General features: G+C 39.0%; 1 protein-coding gene across 2 annotated transcripts in view; it reads left to right on the forward strand.

Annotated features, from left to right (window-relative positions):
- Positions 1 to 1641: 1641 nt before the first annotated feature.
- The window catches only part of LOC134675217 (uncharacterized), a 29948-nt gene continuing 14201 nt past the window's right edge, over positions 1642 to 17388 (forward strand). The window contains exons 1-3 of one of the 2 annotated variants that reach the window (XM_063533428.1): positions 1759 to 2134; positions 2364 to 2597; positions 2741 to 3131. In XM_063533428.1, coding sequence (XP_063389498.1) covers positions 1907 to 2134; positions 2364 to 2597; positions 2741 to 3100 — 822 coding nt within the window. In that variant the 5' untranslated portion in view covers positions 1759 to 1906 and the 3' untranslated portion in view covers positions 3101 to 3131. Of the gene's footprint in view, positions 2135 to 2363; positions 2598 to 2740; positions 3132 to 17388 lie in introns of those variants that run through there. The other variant, XM_063533430.1, reaches the window with a different exon arrangement.

Below are 17388 nucleotides of genomic sequence, written 5' to 3' on the forward strand. Positions count from 1 at the left end.
GGCGCTGCTTAGCATTTATTCATAAAAAAATTTAAAAAATGGTTAAAACATGTTGTGTGTGGGGTTGTAGAAGTGAAACCTACGCTGATTGTGGAATATCTTTTACAGGTTGGTCACAATTATTCAATTTTACGATAAAAATACAAGAAAACATTGTCAAACTCATTAGGGTGACCATGATGTCGGTACGATTTAGATCGGTCTTACAGAATTATTATTACGTACTTAATGTAAAAATAAGTTTAGGTACCTAAATAGTATACTAATAAATAAATAAAGATAACTATACTTATTTCGGCATGTTTAATTATTCGGTTCACGTAATGAGAGCTAATAATTGCCAAAAATTAAATCCAAAGTCCTTAGACATTACAGACTCATATTTATACATAATATTTAATTACTGAAACGTTAATTCTAACTATTTATATATATGTAATCGATTCTATATAGGTTGGACACACATTTCCGTCAGTATACAAAGGCGGCAAATTTGAAAATTTTGTTGCAATCACATATCTACGATGACGCTTACGCTTAAAGAATAGCTTAAGTATGCAAAAGGGAAGTCATCGCGTATATGAACACACCATGAGTATGATATTGATAGTGATAGGTATTTTGTTAAGCATAAATAGTGTAAGATGCCGGTTTACACAGTTAAATGTAAGTTTTTATTTCGTTGTGTGCTAATATTTGATTATTTTAGTCAATACTCAAGATAATTTCGTGTATAAACATAAATTGTTACGCCGAGCTACGCTAGGGCTTGACAAAATGACTGGTATCGATAACTAGTCGGTAGTATAGTATTAATATAAAGTAATTTGTGATACAAGTGTTGAAAGTAGGAATCAAATTCGTAACGAGTGATGATAAATTAAAACACGACCGAAGGCAGTGTTTTTAATCGACACGATTTGCGAATTACCTAGTTACGTAGTACAACGTTTTACCCCATCCTGGATATCTGTCTCGCTCTCTAGCCCCCTCCAGACTATGCGCGTGAATCGCGGGCGAAGCCGCGAACGCGAGTGTGAAGTCGATTTCGCTGTCTGCGAAAATCGACTCCACACTCGCGTTCGCGGCTTCGCCCGCGATTCACGCGCATAGTCTGGAGGGGGCTTCTCTTATAGCTGTGTTTTTGATGTACGTACGGCGGACCACACCTTCCTCACAATCGACCATGATCGCGATTCAATACGCCCATCCCATCTGTAACAGCTTTTATAACGACTAAATTAAGTAAGGTTGTGTGAAGCGTTTTACAGGAGAGAAAAAAACTACATATATCCATCTCTTTTCTGGGACAATTATACTAGCATAGGGAAAATACAGTATGATTCTCTCTGATTATGTACGAATGAGAAAAGATCCTGGCCAAACTTTACATTCCATCTTATGCTAATATCCCACATACATATGACTTATGGTCACCCTAATTAGAAAGAGATGGAGGGCTCAGGTTTGATGTCTCATGTGGTCACACTTTTTGGCCAGTGTACACTATCCCGTTTACTCTCTACGTCCGTGGCCACCACCGTTTTTTTATTGCCAACCATTATTACAAATTTTGACAGTTCAATTAATCAGATTGTCTCGACATGCCATTTACCATACCATATTATTGATTACGGGCAACCGTGGCGCTAGTGTCGCGCGTTTGTACAACAAATGTACGATAAGGAATTAGTTCCGAATTTCACCGCAGTATTCTTGCAGTTGGTAAATCGTACGCGTCACAGGGGCCGCAGCCATTTTGTGAATTGTAAATTGAGTTGGGATGCTGAGTTGCTTTCTAGACTAGATTGTGTTGTTTGATCGAGAGTTGTGTTGTAGAGTTCAGTTTGAGTTTGACAGCATAATCTAAATTTCGGTTACTAAGAAAACAAATGTTTTCGTTAAAATGAGTGAAAAAGTGAAACAAACGTGGATAGATTTCGTAGAGTCGTTCTTGGAAGCGAGGTTGTTATGGGACCCTAAAGACGAAAACAAAAACAACAAGGGTCTACGCGCCGACGCTTATGATAAGTTACTTGAACAGTATCAGAGAATTGATGAAAGTGCGTCGCTGGCGGATATGAAAAACAAACTTGCAAATATGAGGACTACATTTAACAGAGAAAGAAAAAAGGTACAATTATAAATAATTAATTAACGATTCACTGAAACCTAAGGGTAGTATTCTACCTGTCCAAAGTGTATTTTGTCTCAAATTTTGCTTAATGAGAGAGTGAGACGCTATGACTTTGGACAAAGATATTAGACAGACGGAATTCTAAGTAGGTACCCTAACTTACCTAACTCACTATCAAACCATACTATACATAACTATCATAAAATAAATAAATAATGTGTTTCAGGTCCTTGAAAGCATAGAAAACGGGAATGAAAGTGTCTACAAACCAACATTATGGTACTTTGACTTGTTTAATAGATTTGTTGATCCAAATCCAAGCACAGAAGGAATGAAATTTGATACATTAAAACATTTTAAAAAAACTATGTCAGTTGCAAGACTTGGAAGGCCATTGAGAAGAAGCGAGAGAGAAAGGTTTCGAGTAGAGGAGATACACAATGAATCTACTAAGGGAATGGTAATTTGTAAACATTTTGTACTTTAGCATTACTTATTTGAGTGCAAATAAATATTATTGATGGAAATTAAACCAACAATATAGTAGTAATTATCCGACTTTATAGACACCTTGATTTTACATATTTTAATACAACTTTACAGGAAGATGAGGAAAGCCCGGACACACCGCCGGCACAAAAAAAGCGAAGGATATACAATCTACTTCAAAAGCAGGAAAGATTCGTAGACACCGCCAGCCAGATGCTGCACCACAATGAAAAAGAATGGGAAATCAACGGCAAAGCTATCGGGTTACAACTCTACCAACTCGACTCGACACAGCGCGCCATAGCACAGAAACTGATCTCCGACTCCTTATTCTTTGGGAGCTTGGGAAAGCTAACAGAAGAATCATTTATTAATTTAAATAATAGAGAAGCCTCACCAGAGATGCACGAGGAGATTGATTATTTGGAAGAGGAATTAGAGGATGATGATGATGATAATAATGATGATGAATAAATGTGATATTTGACTTGTACTGTCTCTGTTTCATTGCATCCGAAGGCGAGAAATCCGTAGATACCTTGACGAAAAGAGATACCTACATAGGCTATTCCACATTGTTTCCAAATATCTTCTTCTTCAGAAAAAGAAGATTTTCCAAATATGTATATTTATATATAATATAAAAAAATCCTGACTATACTTTTCTAAACCGCCACATTAGAGACCGCTCCAAATTATTTCACCAACCAAACCATTGACAAACCATAGTTTTGTTTTTATGATCTATCTATCTATCTAGCCCCTTTGTTCTGAGTTAGAGTATATCTCTTAGCTCAGTGTGCCGCTTGGCAAAGGCCTCCTCTAGCTCTTTCCATTGAGGTCTGTCGTGGGCCACTCCAGTTCGGGCCCGCTGTGAGTCTGAGTTCGTCCTCCCTTCTTGTTTCTGGCTCCGTGTACAGCCTCTTGGGTACCAATCCGTTACAGTCTTAGACCATTTCTCCCGCCTCTCTCTCAGCATGTGGCCAGCCCATCTCCACTTCTGCTGGTCTATTTTGGTGAGTCGGTCACTTTTGTTTTTTGTCTTAGGTCTTCGTTTCTCACTTTGTCCAGTCTGCGTGTTCCCGTCATACTACGTTCCATAGACCTCTGGCAGTTTTTATGATATAGGAGGCAAACAAGCAGACGGATTACCTGATGGTAAGCGATAACTGCCGTCCATGGACACCCGCAACACCAGAGGTTGTAAGTTCGTTGACGATTTTTAAGATGGGTGTATGGGCTCTTTTTTTGAAGGTCGTATCCGTCCGGAAATACCGCAGGCGACAGTTCATTCAACAGTTTAGCTTATATGTATTTTTATTTTTTTCAATATTTAGCTGTGGGAGAACATATAAGGCGATATATCTTTACTAAAATACATATAATTATACATTTTGCGACTCGGTTCCGTTGCGAGCTTAACCACAAATAAGATTACTGATCTATACTTGAAATTTTAAAAAATTTACAACCCTAAATAGCCGAAAGGGATAGTACCATACAATAGAAAGGGACAACATGATTAATCCCAAACCGCTGTCAAGCTTCGGTTTTGTAGGATAGGAAACTAGTGTCATTTCTATTTATTCTGTGGAGTTGTGGGGAGCCACTAATGTACAACCAAATAATGCTCAACCCAAGAATGTACAGCCCAATAATAGGCGTCCATGGTGGACGCGTATTATTGGGCTGTACATTCCTGGGTTGAGCATTCTCGGGCCGCGCAATATTGGTCCGGGGCGATAATACGAAGCCACTCTTTTCACAGGGCAATAATGTACGACCCCATAATTCGCGTCCAATAATTTGAGTCCCTTGGCTTTCAATTATTGGGCTGCGCATTATTGGTACAGGTCGAGAAAGCCCGACCCAATAATGTACGACCCAATAATAGGAAGCCAAAAACCAGAGAGATTCTTTTTTTTAAGGGAGCTGTCAAAATTAGTAGGGACCATGGACTTATAAGATGGACTGCACTGTCACTTTTTTTGCCATACTAAATTGAACTTTATCACCGAGCTAGAAAGACGTTCGTACCAGACTAGAAAAAACGGTCCACTTGAGATAGCAAAGGTGGGTCGCGGTGTCTCACTCGCACGTGTTGCCAATGTTAAAAATATACCATTGTGGTAGTATTTATATCAATATACTACTCAAATTAAATAACTTCTTATATTATTTAAATGCTATATTCAGAGTAAGGTTTTGATATCTTTTAAGAAATTTGTAAATAAGTATGATGTCAATATTATTAACTGATTTAACCAAGCATGTGGACAACAAAAAAAACATTAATTTTGGTGTGGTAGACATTGTAGAAACTTTGAATGTTAATTGGTATCCCTATCGTCATGACATGTTATCAAAACACGTGAATGCAAAATTTCCTAAAAATGGTGAAAATATGTTGCGTTAAAGGTTGTGGGAGTGAAAGAATTTCTAATTGTGGAATATTGTTTCACCAGGAAGCCACAATTATTACATTTTGCGATAAAAATACAAGACAGCATTGTCAAACTCATTAGGGTGACTATGATGTCGGCACGATGAGAATCAGTGTTACACAATTTTTATTAGGTACTTAAGTAAGTTTATATAAATAGGTATGTATTTATTTCGGCATGTTTAAATTGGTGAAATGAGAGCCAATACAGAATAAATAATTACCAAAATTGAAATCCAAAGTCCTTAAACATTACAGACACATTCATGCATTGTTATAATAATAATAAACACATTGATAATAAAAGAAAAATAGAACTTTATCGTAATTTACTGACTTTTGGGACGATAACAGAAACGTTACTGGGAATTTACCCTCTTTGGAAAATTTACTAAGAACGGCACATCACTAATTTCTTTACATTTCACGACTCTTCTCTTTTCGCACAGGTGGCCTAGCACCGTGAACACCGAAGTTCGCAAATTACGGGCATCTTTCTCTTTTACTCCTATAAAGGAGTAATTACAGTAACAGAGAAAGATGCTCGCTATTTGCAAACTTCGATGTCTATGGTCCAGTGACAAGCGTCCTAGTTAAAAACGATAGCAAGCGGGCGTAGCGGACCCACGCGACCGTCAGGCAATTACGAATTTGCCCTAAGACCGAGTAGGCCCGGGCCTAGGGCGGCCAGATATTTTGGGCGGCAGGCTATATGATGGGTGCTGAGAAAGGGGGGGCGGCTAGAGCTTGCTATGTAGGGCTTGGGGCCTAAGGCGGCAAAGACTGTATGTAATTCCTCCACTGTCCAGAGAGCCTATCCCGTTGCGTCTTTGTCGCACTTGTAAATTCGTACGTAAGTGTGACAGAGAGGCAACACGTCGAACATGGTTCACAGTAGACCCTCTGGTTCTGTCAGCGTATTTGTCTCTCTATCTCTCTCATCTGTGTTCTTGACAGACGTTACGGCGGACCACCTTCCTGACGATCGACCATGTTCGTGATCCAGTACCTACGCCTACTAGTAACAGCTTTTCTTCTTCACTTGGTCCCTCAATACTGAGGATCGTGACATCATATCCTTCTGTTGAAGACCAGGTTCCTCCATAGGGTTCTCTTCCTCGCCAAGCGCATGGCCTCGTGCAGTTTTAATTGCATAGGTGCCGTAATGTGAACATACCATTTAGAACAACTAAATTAAGTACCTAAGGTTGTGTGAAGCGTTTTATAGAAGAGAAAAAACTATATCCATCCCTTTTTAGGCGAAAAGAGAGTATGATTTCTATTACTAATATAACTATGCACGATTAAGGAAAGATCCTGGTCAAACTATATATTTAAATGTTATCCTAATATCCCACATACATAAGACGTATGGTCACCCTAATTAGAAAGAGATACAACGGCCCACCTTGACTATCTCATGTGGACACACTTTTTGGCCAATGTCCGCCATCCAGTTAATCTCTACGTCCGTGGTAGGGACGTTCTGACATTAGCTCTTGACAATTTAAAAATAATCGGTTTTTTCTAGTGCCATCTTTCAGTGACATTGACAGTATTGTATTGACACTTGTTGGTTTACAAATACAATAAAATGAATTCTAATAAAAGAAACAGTAGACTCAGTAGAGGTACGAGGTACTGAAAAAATATTAATTAATGGAGAAGCCAAAGTTGGAGGTAAGTGCCGCAATTCAACAACTTAAGCTAAAAAAATCTTCGTGTCCGCATGGTATTCCCTCGTGCGTATGGACTGTACAGCATGGTGCTGGCGGAGCCGCTATGGCACATATTTAACCTCTGTCTCGAGCTAGAAGTATTCCCAGAAATTTGGAAAATTACTTGAGTGATGACCAGTATTGAAAGGTGGATCAGGAGATAAGGCAAGAGGGTTTCGACTTTCGACCGACACAAAGTTTGTACCCCACACTTAATTTTTTTAGACTGCATGAGAGACAGACAGCAGTAAGTATGTAGATTATGAAGGGCACAGATTGAAACCAGCAGTGACATGGCAGTTTGTTCAAAAGAATATCTTGGTTATATTTGACAACCAGTCTGGCCTAGTGGGTGCCTAGCCTAGTGACCCTGCCGGTGAAGCTGATGGTTCTGGGTTCAAATCCTGGTTAGGGAATTTATTTGTTTGATGAGCAGAGCTTGGATAGGGTGAGCTATTTGCCTTATATATGACATAAGACATGTCAAATTATAAGGCAAATAGCTCACCCTATCCGAGCTCTGTTGATGAGACAGATATTTGTATATTGAATAATTATATTGTTGTCTGGGTGCCCACAACACAAGCCTTCTTGAGCTTACCGTGGGACTTGGTCAATTTGTGTAAAAATGTCCCAATATATTTATTTATATTGAGATTGACTGAGAAAACAAGGTGTATGCTACAAGGTGGAGGTTTCTGCAAAACATATTGGTGAGTCCATTAAGACAGCTGTTTATCAGAAAAACTGAGACTGGGTCACTGATCAATGGGTCAAACACCATCAAAAACTACTACTTAAGAGCAAAAAAATTGTGTTTATGGGGTGGCCCCAGCTCCTCCATGACACCTAGCAGTGTCTTCAGGTCGCTAACTGCCTCCTTCAATGTGCACGGAGTCCCTAGGTATTGGTTCCTGTATACTTCTACCTTCTACCTACAGTGTAGGAGAATATGCTTTACTGTTTCTTCTTCTTCCATGCACACTCTGCACATGGGGCTGTCTGTTTTACCCATATTATGTAGGTGTTTGATTAGTGCAGCGGTCGGCAACAAGCAGCCCGCGAACCTCTCACTTGCACCCCGCGTGCCTCCTAGGCTATTTTGTATGTAATATTGACAAACAACAATGTCTGATAAAGTCATAAATATTAACAAAGTGCGGCCCGCATCAACTTCGGTAACTACTATTTGGTCCTTGGCTGCTAAAAGGTTGCCGACCGCTGGATTAGTCTGTTATGACCTGTGATTAATCCTACTATTTTGCGTAGTTGGTGTGAAATGAAATGAAATGAATGAAATGAAATGAAATAAAAAATTTATTGATAACAATTTGTTACATGTCTTTTTTTCCATATAAGTACTAGTATTGGTCTAGTATTCTATGTGCATATGCCTGTAAACATAATCCAAATTATATAAATAAAATTAATCGTTAAAATTTGCAATATATCGAAATTATTATTAACAATGAGAATGTAATTTATATCGGTACTATACAAATGTCACGCCTGTATTAATTATTAAATTACTAGTGGAATATTAAAAAACTCACTGTAATCGTAAAACGTGTCTGGGTGTTTTTAGTAATATTTTGGTGTAAGCTTGTAGTTTTGTTCTTTGGTCTGCCTACAGGTGTTCATTTTAGTCCAGTACTTATTGTGACACTCTTGGCAGCAGTCCGTCACAAATGAACTACGAGCGGTCGGGTTGAGCTGGAGCGAGGCCAGAGTGGTCGCTGAAGATAGGAAGGCGTGGCGCGAGCTTGTGAAGGCCCTTTGCACCTCTGGGGTGCCTTAGGACAACAACAACTTATTGTGAAGCTGGTTTCTGAACCTTTCCTGGCCAGTTCATCCGCTGCATCGTTTCCTCTTGATCCACTATGCCCCTTTATCCATTATACTGTTACTTTGTTGCCTTCTTTGCTCACTTCAGTGAGGCCTCGATGTCATTCAAGTATGAGTTCCGATGTAAGTTTGTAGCTACCTAGTGCTTGCAGTACTGATTTACTGTCTGACAGTATTAGTATATTTTCTTGTTTTACTTCTCGTCTTTTTATCGCTTTGCAAGCTTCCATTATTCCTACACATTCAGCTTGGAATCCCGTATTGTGTTCCCAGTGTAACCCAGGGGTTTTGAGATGTATATGTTCAGGTCCTCCGAGAAGACACCACATCCGGTCCCTTCATTTGTTTTTGAGCCATCTGTGGATATTCTTAAATTTGTTTGGTATAGTCCTTGTACAAAAAGAAACATAAAACATGAAAGAACACACATCATTAGTACAAAGGCGAACTTATCATGTAATTCATGTATGCGGCACCGCGATATAATACATTCGGTAAAGACACACTGAAAGAAAACGAACTTAAAGATGTTCTTCTGTTCTGCAGGAAAACAAGAAGATTCGAGGAGAATGGTGTGGCACTTAATGCCGCCGGGACAGTAACCTAGCTGCAGCTCCAACTCTAGGGAATTGGGCTGAATGAACGCAACACGTGATCGACAGCCCACCTGCTTCCTGCCGAGCGTCCCTACACTACATCTACATGGATTCGCTTATTCTGCTCTACAAAACTTCTGTAAGTAGAGAATGCACAAGTGCAAGAGTTGAAGGATTGAAAGAGCTTGTCGTCTTACCTGACAGTCTTCCACACATTTACCTTAATTAATTTAAATGATTTTAATAATTATAGTCCTTTTTAGGGTTCCGTACCTCAAAAGGAAAAAACGGAACCCTTATAGGATCACTCATGCGTCTGTCTGTCAGTCTGTCTGTCTGTCTGTCTGTCTGTCCGTCTGTCACAGCCGATTTTCTCCGGAACTACTGGACCAATCAAGTTGAAATTTGGTACACATATGTAAGTTTGTGACCCAAATATGGACATGTAACGTAAACAAATTAATTTTAAACATGGGGGCCACTTTTGGGGGGTAAATGAAAAAATTAAAAAAAAAAATTTCAAATTATATCATGTTACATATCAAATTAAAGAGCTTATTGTAAGGATCTCAAATATATTTTTTTTATAATTTTCGAATAAACAGTTTAGAAGTTATTCAAGAAAATAGGCAAAAAATGACCATTCCCCCCCCCCTTTATCTCCGAAACTACTAAGTCTAAAATTTTGAAAAAAATACATAAAATAGGTCTATAGCTATAGATGACAGGAAAACCTATTATAAATGTACAGTCAAGCGTGAGTCGGACTTAATTACAGTTTTAGATCCGACCCCTACGGATTTTTTAAAGAGATTTCAATCACATATTTAATTACACAAACGGGTCTACCGCGATATAATTTCATTGTTTTTACCTTTAATTCCGACGTTTCAGCTGAGTTGCACTAGCTGTGGTCACGGAAAGACTGACGTCCCAACAAACCCACAAACGCCAACCAAACGCGCGTCCAAACGCGGTAGACCCGTTTGTGTAATTAAATATATGTACAAAACGCGAGAGTTTAAAGTGTTACATTTCACTCACGTTTCACATAAAAAATACATTGTTAACAGTGCCGGATTAACCAATAAGCAAAACAAGCACGTGCTTAGGGCACCACGTTCAGGGGGGAGCACCAAAATGCCAGGATTCGGGCCTGGTTCGGCCTAAAAGTAAAATTGCGTTTTTTATATCGAAACATTTTCGCGCTCGCTTCGCTCGCCTTTTCAATAACTTTCTAAGGTATGACAAAGGTGACATTCGGGTGACGACTGCAGCAACATTACTCTGTTGCAAAGTACTGTCAACTTAGTTAAGTTAAATATAGACCTGTTTAAAACAGCCAACGAAGTATTCCTAAGAAATACTAGGAACACTAACAGGCTGGTCATAAATAAAATGCAAAGAACTGCCACTTTTAAGAAAAATTGTTATGCTATGTGTGTCAATATATTTAATAAGTTACCCAACAACATAAGAGAATTGCCCAATAGTAAATTTAAAAGAGCACTTTTTCAATGGCTGCTGTCTTCGACATTTTATTCTATTAATGAATACCTTGTAAATCAACAATCTAGTTTTTAAATTATGTTAATTGAAGTGGTTTTGTTTGAGATAGATACATGATATATTATTATTTCATAATTGACAGTGTATTTTTATTTCTATTGTTGTTGATAATTAATTTGTATTAAACTAGTTTAAGTAGGTTAAGTTAGGTATATATTACACTAAAATTTGCATGCTGCATAGTCAGTATTTCCATTCTCAGCTGTAATGCGGCATTGAACTTCTCTCAATTTACCAAAAAAAATCAATGTAATCTTGATGACCCTAGGGAGAGGGGCCACCATGGTCTAGAAATGCTTAAAGCATCAAAATATCTTAATCCGGCACTGATTGTTAAAAATTGTGTAATATACGGAACCCTTGGAACGCGAGCCCGACTCGCACTTGGCCGGTTTTTTTTTCAGATTACCTCAATTACAGTATACTACAATACAATTCAAATACTCTTTATTGCACACCTCATTACAGAAAACAATACAAATAATACAGGAAGAAGAGATTAAACAACAGGCGGTCTTATCGCTAAAAAGCGATCTCTTCCAGACAACCTTACTACTTTTGAGGTTAGAACAACCCACCGAAACATTTAATGTAAAGTGTTGCCAAGACTAGTTGCATAAAGCTTTTACACTAAAAAAGTTATGAGATCCCGTAGTAGGTACCAAGACTTTTACTCTGTCATTCCTAACTTTATAAGCTCTAACAGTATAAAGCCAACATCTTGGTCAAACAGTACGGCTTGGCCGTTTCGTTGGTGTCATACTCATATGGACAATCCCGTAATGACACTTTCAGAATTTGAAAGACCTTTGTTGCTACTTTGTACAACAAGTCCACTGAGGGAGTGTTTGTAAAAACGACATATCAGTTTATATAAACTACGATAATACAAGGTCATATAAGCAGGCATAATTTTAAAACATTTAACATTTAGGTTTTCAGAAAAGTTACGTACCTATTTCTAGCGACATCTATGTATGTAGGGCCTATATAAAATAAGCCAGGAAAGTTATGAAAGTGAATTAAAGTTCATGTTGCACTGATAAAATCATTTTAAACAAATATTCTAAATATAATTATTCTCAAATTTCAGGAGCTGATACAAGCAGCCAGAATGAGTCTCTGCTGAGTCGCCGGCGCCGGACGTGCGTCGCGCGCCTCGGGCGACTGACGTCTTCGTGTGAGTCGCCAATTGCAGGGGAAGATACGAATAGTTAGGTATAAAAGCTACTTTAGTCAACCTCGCCTCAGTACTGTTTGTATTGACTGAAATACAAGTAGCATATATGAGACGTTCGGACGTATCCGTGAAAATACGAAGGTAAAGGAAATTGCACTACATTTTTAGAACCTATTCACCTGTCAGTAAGATATTGAAAAGGAAAGTTCATGAGTTTTATTATTTTCTTTCCTCCAACAGCTTCACATGGAGCAAATGTAAACCTTTTATGTTAATAATATCAGTAATGTCAAGGTACAACGCTCTTTAGAGCATATTGCCATTCCTTTTACTCGAGTGGCCTGTGGGTTAACTATACGAAGCGAGCCTACGATGCATTAAAAGTGCAGTATAACAATGCATTCAGAATGCTGTTGGGCTTACCTCGTAGATGTAGTGCATCTGGCATGTTTTGCGAAGCTAGAAGTTTTCTGGCAATCATGCGCAAGAAAATAGTATCTCTGCTAGGTCGAGTTAGAAGCAGTCCCAAACATACATGTTCGAAAAGTAGAACTCCCTTAGTAGGCCAAGCAATAAGAAGTTATAGAGGGAAATGCTAGGAACACAATTTTTGACTACGTAACTTTGTTTGGACTAGTTAGGAGGTGAACATATCAAAAGTCCCCGGCTGTAGCCCCGGTACTGGGGTTAGACTAGTTATAGTCCAAACAAAGTTACGGAGTCAAAAACTGTGTTCCTAGCATTTCCCTCTACAACGTTTTTTGAGCATTCATTTCCTGACCTATAGATCGTGTTTCAATTTATCGCCTCTCGTTGGCAATTAAGGTGGTTCGCTTTCCATACAAAAAAAAAACAATTACATAAGTACCTAATAGTGTGTAATTACTTAATATAACGCAATTGTTTTTTGTATGGAAAGCGAACCACCTTAACTATTCGCACAACGTTTTGTAGTTGCAGTAAGTACTTACATATGGCCGGTTAAATTTTCGAAATAGGTATGTATTTACGTACAGTGCTAATTGCCGCACATAGAATAATTAAAGTTTGATCAATCGGAATATGTTCCTAAGTCACTTATTACATTTCGAATTATAAGTCTGTATTTTACAGCTTTAGATGTGCATGACTGCATATGCACATCTAAAGCTGAAAAATGCTTTCATGAAATTATGGCTAAATTATGTTAATAGGGACAAATGTATCATTTTCAACCAAATGGGTTCTTATTATCTGTTGTCAATAAGGCGCTATTTCCATAAAGCTTCAATTTGAAATCAGCCTCGTCGACAACCGATAATGTTAACCTTTTGGTTGAAAACGTCACAAATTATGGCGATAGAGAATACAATGTTCTGTTGCCAGAGTGCAGCACTAGTAAAACCCGTAAACGAGTGAATTGCAAAAAAGTGTAGGTAACACAATGGAATATTCACAAAAATATGAAAGAATGTAACACAAAATGAAGAAAATGTATGTGTTTTTTTTGTGTTACGTCACACAAAGGACGCCAAAATCGACGCCGCAATATTTTTCACGACGTGTAGAATAAAAGTGGCGTCGAATTCAGGAATCCGCAAATACTATGGTAGCCGATAGCCAAGTAATTTATCAATAGAACAATGTTAAAACAGTAGTAGAAACGGTGAGCTTTGCAAACTTTTAGTAGATTGGTTTGGTTTTGGTAGATTTCTCGGTTTGGCATGCTTGATGCTCTTCACATCACCACAGACGGAGGTCGACAGTTCGAATCTGTCTTGTTCAACCAATTGATGGAGGCACATGCACGCATACGAAGTATACGAACCACATATTACACTACCATCCTGGAGCTAATTGGATTATTTGCATCTACTATTATAGTATATACCTATGCCTTATTTTTACGCCTAAGACCCTAAGCTTTTAACAAAAACCATTATTTCTTTTATACCTACGGGCGGTTTAGCTCCCGTACCTACCTCTATTATACCTAGCCACGTGCTAAAGCAACAATGTCCTTTAAATCCGTATCCCGTATCGTGATAGTATTAAGATTCAACTCGTCTACATCGAGGTGGTCGATCGTCCTAAACACATTACCAAAACATGTTAACTCGTATGAGCCGTTACATAGATTTGAACCTTAATACTATCATGATAATTATTGATTAATATTTTTAAATAATTTGTTAAGCATATTTACACTTGCAAATATACACTTGCAGCATTCTAATATTATGGTATGGTAAACATATAACATGTTATATATTCGCGATTCATGTCGACAGCCAGTGTCAGGCCCCCGCCCGCCGCGCGAGCAGCCGCCCCCCGCGCCCGCCCCCGCCCCCGCCCCGCAGTAACAGTTATCTGTTTCCCTCGGGGGCAAAGTTGTTGTTCAATCGCTCGTGCTAATATTGATACCCGAGCAAGCGAAAGATTCCAAAATTGAACCGATAGCGTAGCGAGTGGTTAAAAAAATGGAATCTTGAGCGTTGCGAGGGTTTCAAAGCGCGAGGGTTAAACAAAATTTGCTCCCGAGTGAAACACAAAATGTTTCACCACACCGACCCGAAGCAAATATTAAATGTAAAATATCAAACAAAATCAAATCCAAATTAATGTTACCTATTAAATATTTATCATCCAAAATCATCATAAAAGTCAGTTCTACCAGCAAACATAAGAAAACAACTCAAAATTTGCATTTGATTACTTTGCCTCACATGTGAATAAAATGCAACTTTGCTATCAGTTTTTGAAGTGCTAAGAAAGCCTTTCCGAGTAGGTGTGGTGAAAAATATAATGTTCTAATGCTGAAACGTATCACTATCACTGTTTAGTTAGAACAACGTGAACCTCATAGAACCCTCTTTCAAGTGCTATTGAAAGAGGCGGCTATACAGGGCCTGGGGCCTAGGGCGGCGAATAGTTATTTACGATACAAGTGCGGAAAAGAGGAAATTCGAACGAGTGGCGATAAATTAAAACACGACCGAAGGGAGTGTTTTAAATCCACACGATTTGCAAATTACCTATTCGCACGTGTATCGTACAACGTTTTACAGTACATGGCCCTTTAAGCTTTTGACATACGCACGAAAAGTGCTATTTTACGCACTAGTGCGGGAAAATAGGACCATAATTATATACTTTAAATGATATTTTTATTATTAATTTGTATAAATGAATGTCATTAGTCATTGCCTACATTAAATGTACTTAATCTATGCTTCCATAAATATATTTACTATCATTATCAATATATTACAAGACGTTGCACATATGTCGTTGTTTCACTTATATGCACACCAATATAGCCTAATATAACTGGAAAGCCTGGCAGGCTAATCTTTTAACACGTTGGCTGCCATGAACATTGAACATCACCGTTGGGATCACGTAATCTTCTCTGTGTGCCCATGAGCATCACCAGTAGAATCGAAAGCTCGTTACCTCTTTATTGACCTCAGTAATAAATGTATAGTCAGATGCTGGGATCACTAAATTTGTAAGGGGCGTGGGAGATACACTTTAGGTGAAGGATGGTGGGCAGCCAATGTGTTTAATACTTCGTTTATTTTTGGTAGGCTTAATTTTGCTGCCCTTTTTAGGGTACTTACCGTAGGGAACTACTACGTTAAAAAAAACCTATGCTAAAATAAAAGGTAAAAAAACCTATTTCTATCTAAAGAGTTTGTATAGGTGTAACTGGGTCACAGCTGAATTCTTATAATGCAAACCGAAGGGCTATATGCAAGAGTACTCGTATGGAATAACAAACACCTTACGACAAAGACCATAATAACTGTCTACCAAACTTGTGTCTTTAGAGAATACTCTTGTAGGGGGCCGAAACCTGGACGTCGTAAGCTAATCAGGAACGAAGACTTAATTAACACCTTCCACGTGCGCTGCCTTCGGAGTAGGTAGGTATGGTATACTAAACATAACATGGAAAGACAGGGTTACTGGTTACCAACGAAAGTGCGCTGGAGTTTGCTAAGCTTCCTAGTATCACCGCGCTTATAATCTGAGACCGCGCTACTCAAACAGAGACGTTTGCGGCGGCTAGGGCATGTTTAACGAATGGACAGTGCTATTAGGCAAGTGCAACGTAAGACGTCATTACTCCGCTTTAAAGACTGCGTAAAGCGTAATATGATTGCGTTTAACAATAAAGCACTGCAACTCATGGAAAGACCTAGCAACACACCGCGTTGAGTGGAAGAACACCTTTTAAGAGGTCGCGTAACCAATGTTAGGTCCTGGTTTCAAGACTTGGCCCGAAAACGAGCAATAAGACATATATGTGCGATGAGGGTCGCCTTAATGCGAACCAGGTATGTTGCGGATGCAGATTTTTTATGACATCCGCGGATGCGGATATTTAAAGCCTCACATCCGCGGATGCGGATGCGGATGTCAAGATTTGGTACTCAAAAAACGTCAAATGTTACATATTTAGTATTTTTTATTTAAAAAAAAACGAACCGTTTAGTATTTGAACAAGAATATAGGTGACGTTCCACGGCAAAAGGTACCTTATGGCGGCTGGCGCTTACGTCGCATGGCGCCGCAATAATATTGGAGCGGCGTTAATAATAGCGTAAGCGCCAACCGCCATAAGGTACCTTTACCTGTGGGACGTCACATAGGTGTGTTTTATTTAATAAACAATAACTTGGCCGGTTTTTCGGGATCTAGACGATTTCGTTATATATAATGACGAAATTACCTAAAGGCCCCAGTACACAGTGAAGGATGGGCCATGCCACACCCTGGCCATTGTGTACAGGGGGCTATGCTATGGTATGCAATGGCGGACGACTGCCGTCAGTTGTATCAGCCGTGGTGAGCAATCGGGGAGTTGTCGGTTTTTTGGCACACTTCAAAGGAATCGTGGCGTACCGTGGCCTGTGGTGTTCACACAGTCGCCATTGTTTGTTTAGTTTCTTGAATTTTTGACCGCTTGATTCAATGTTAATAGCACAAAATGTCATCATTGTGGAGCAATGAAGAGACTTATCAGTTTATTATAGATTTATATGAATCAGAGCCTGCAATTTTTTTTTTTTTGATGCACCATTGTGTGAACACCTACGTGATATAGGCCTACTGTTGCGCATTGCAAAGCATGGCTTGGCATGGACCATCCTTGACCACTGTGTACTGGAGCCTTTACACTTACGCCAGCGGTGCCGTCTCTAATACGACGTTCCTGTTAGGTACCTACTTATTGGTCGACATCCGCATCATGCGGATGCTCCGCATCGATTTTATGCGAATGCGGATGTTGAAAATAATGCGGATGTTCCGCGGATGCGGATGCGAATATTCGCAACATCCCTGGTGCGGACCCTCGTATTACTTGACAGAAATGTGGACGATTATGCCGTTCAAAAATTGTGTCATATATATATATAGCCACG

The sequence above is a fragment of the Cydia fagiglandana genome, chromosome 21, assembly GCF_963556715.1.
Source record: "Cydia fagiglandana chromosome 21, ilCydFagi1.1, whole genome shotgun sequence".
Classification (NCBI taxonomy): Eukaryota; Metazoa; Arthropoda; class Insecta; order Lepidoptera; family Tortricidae; genus Cydia; species Cydia fagiglandana.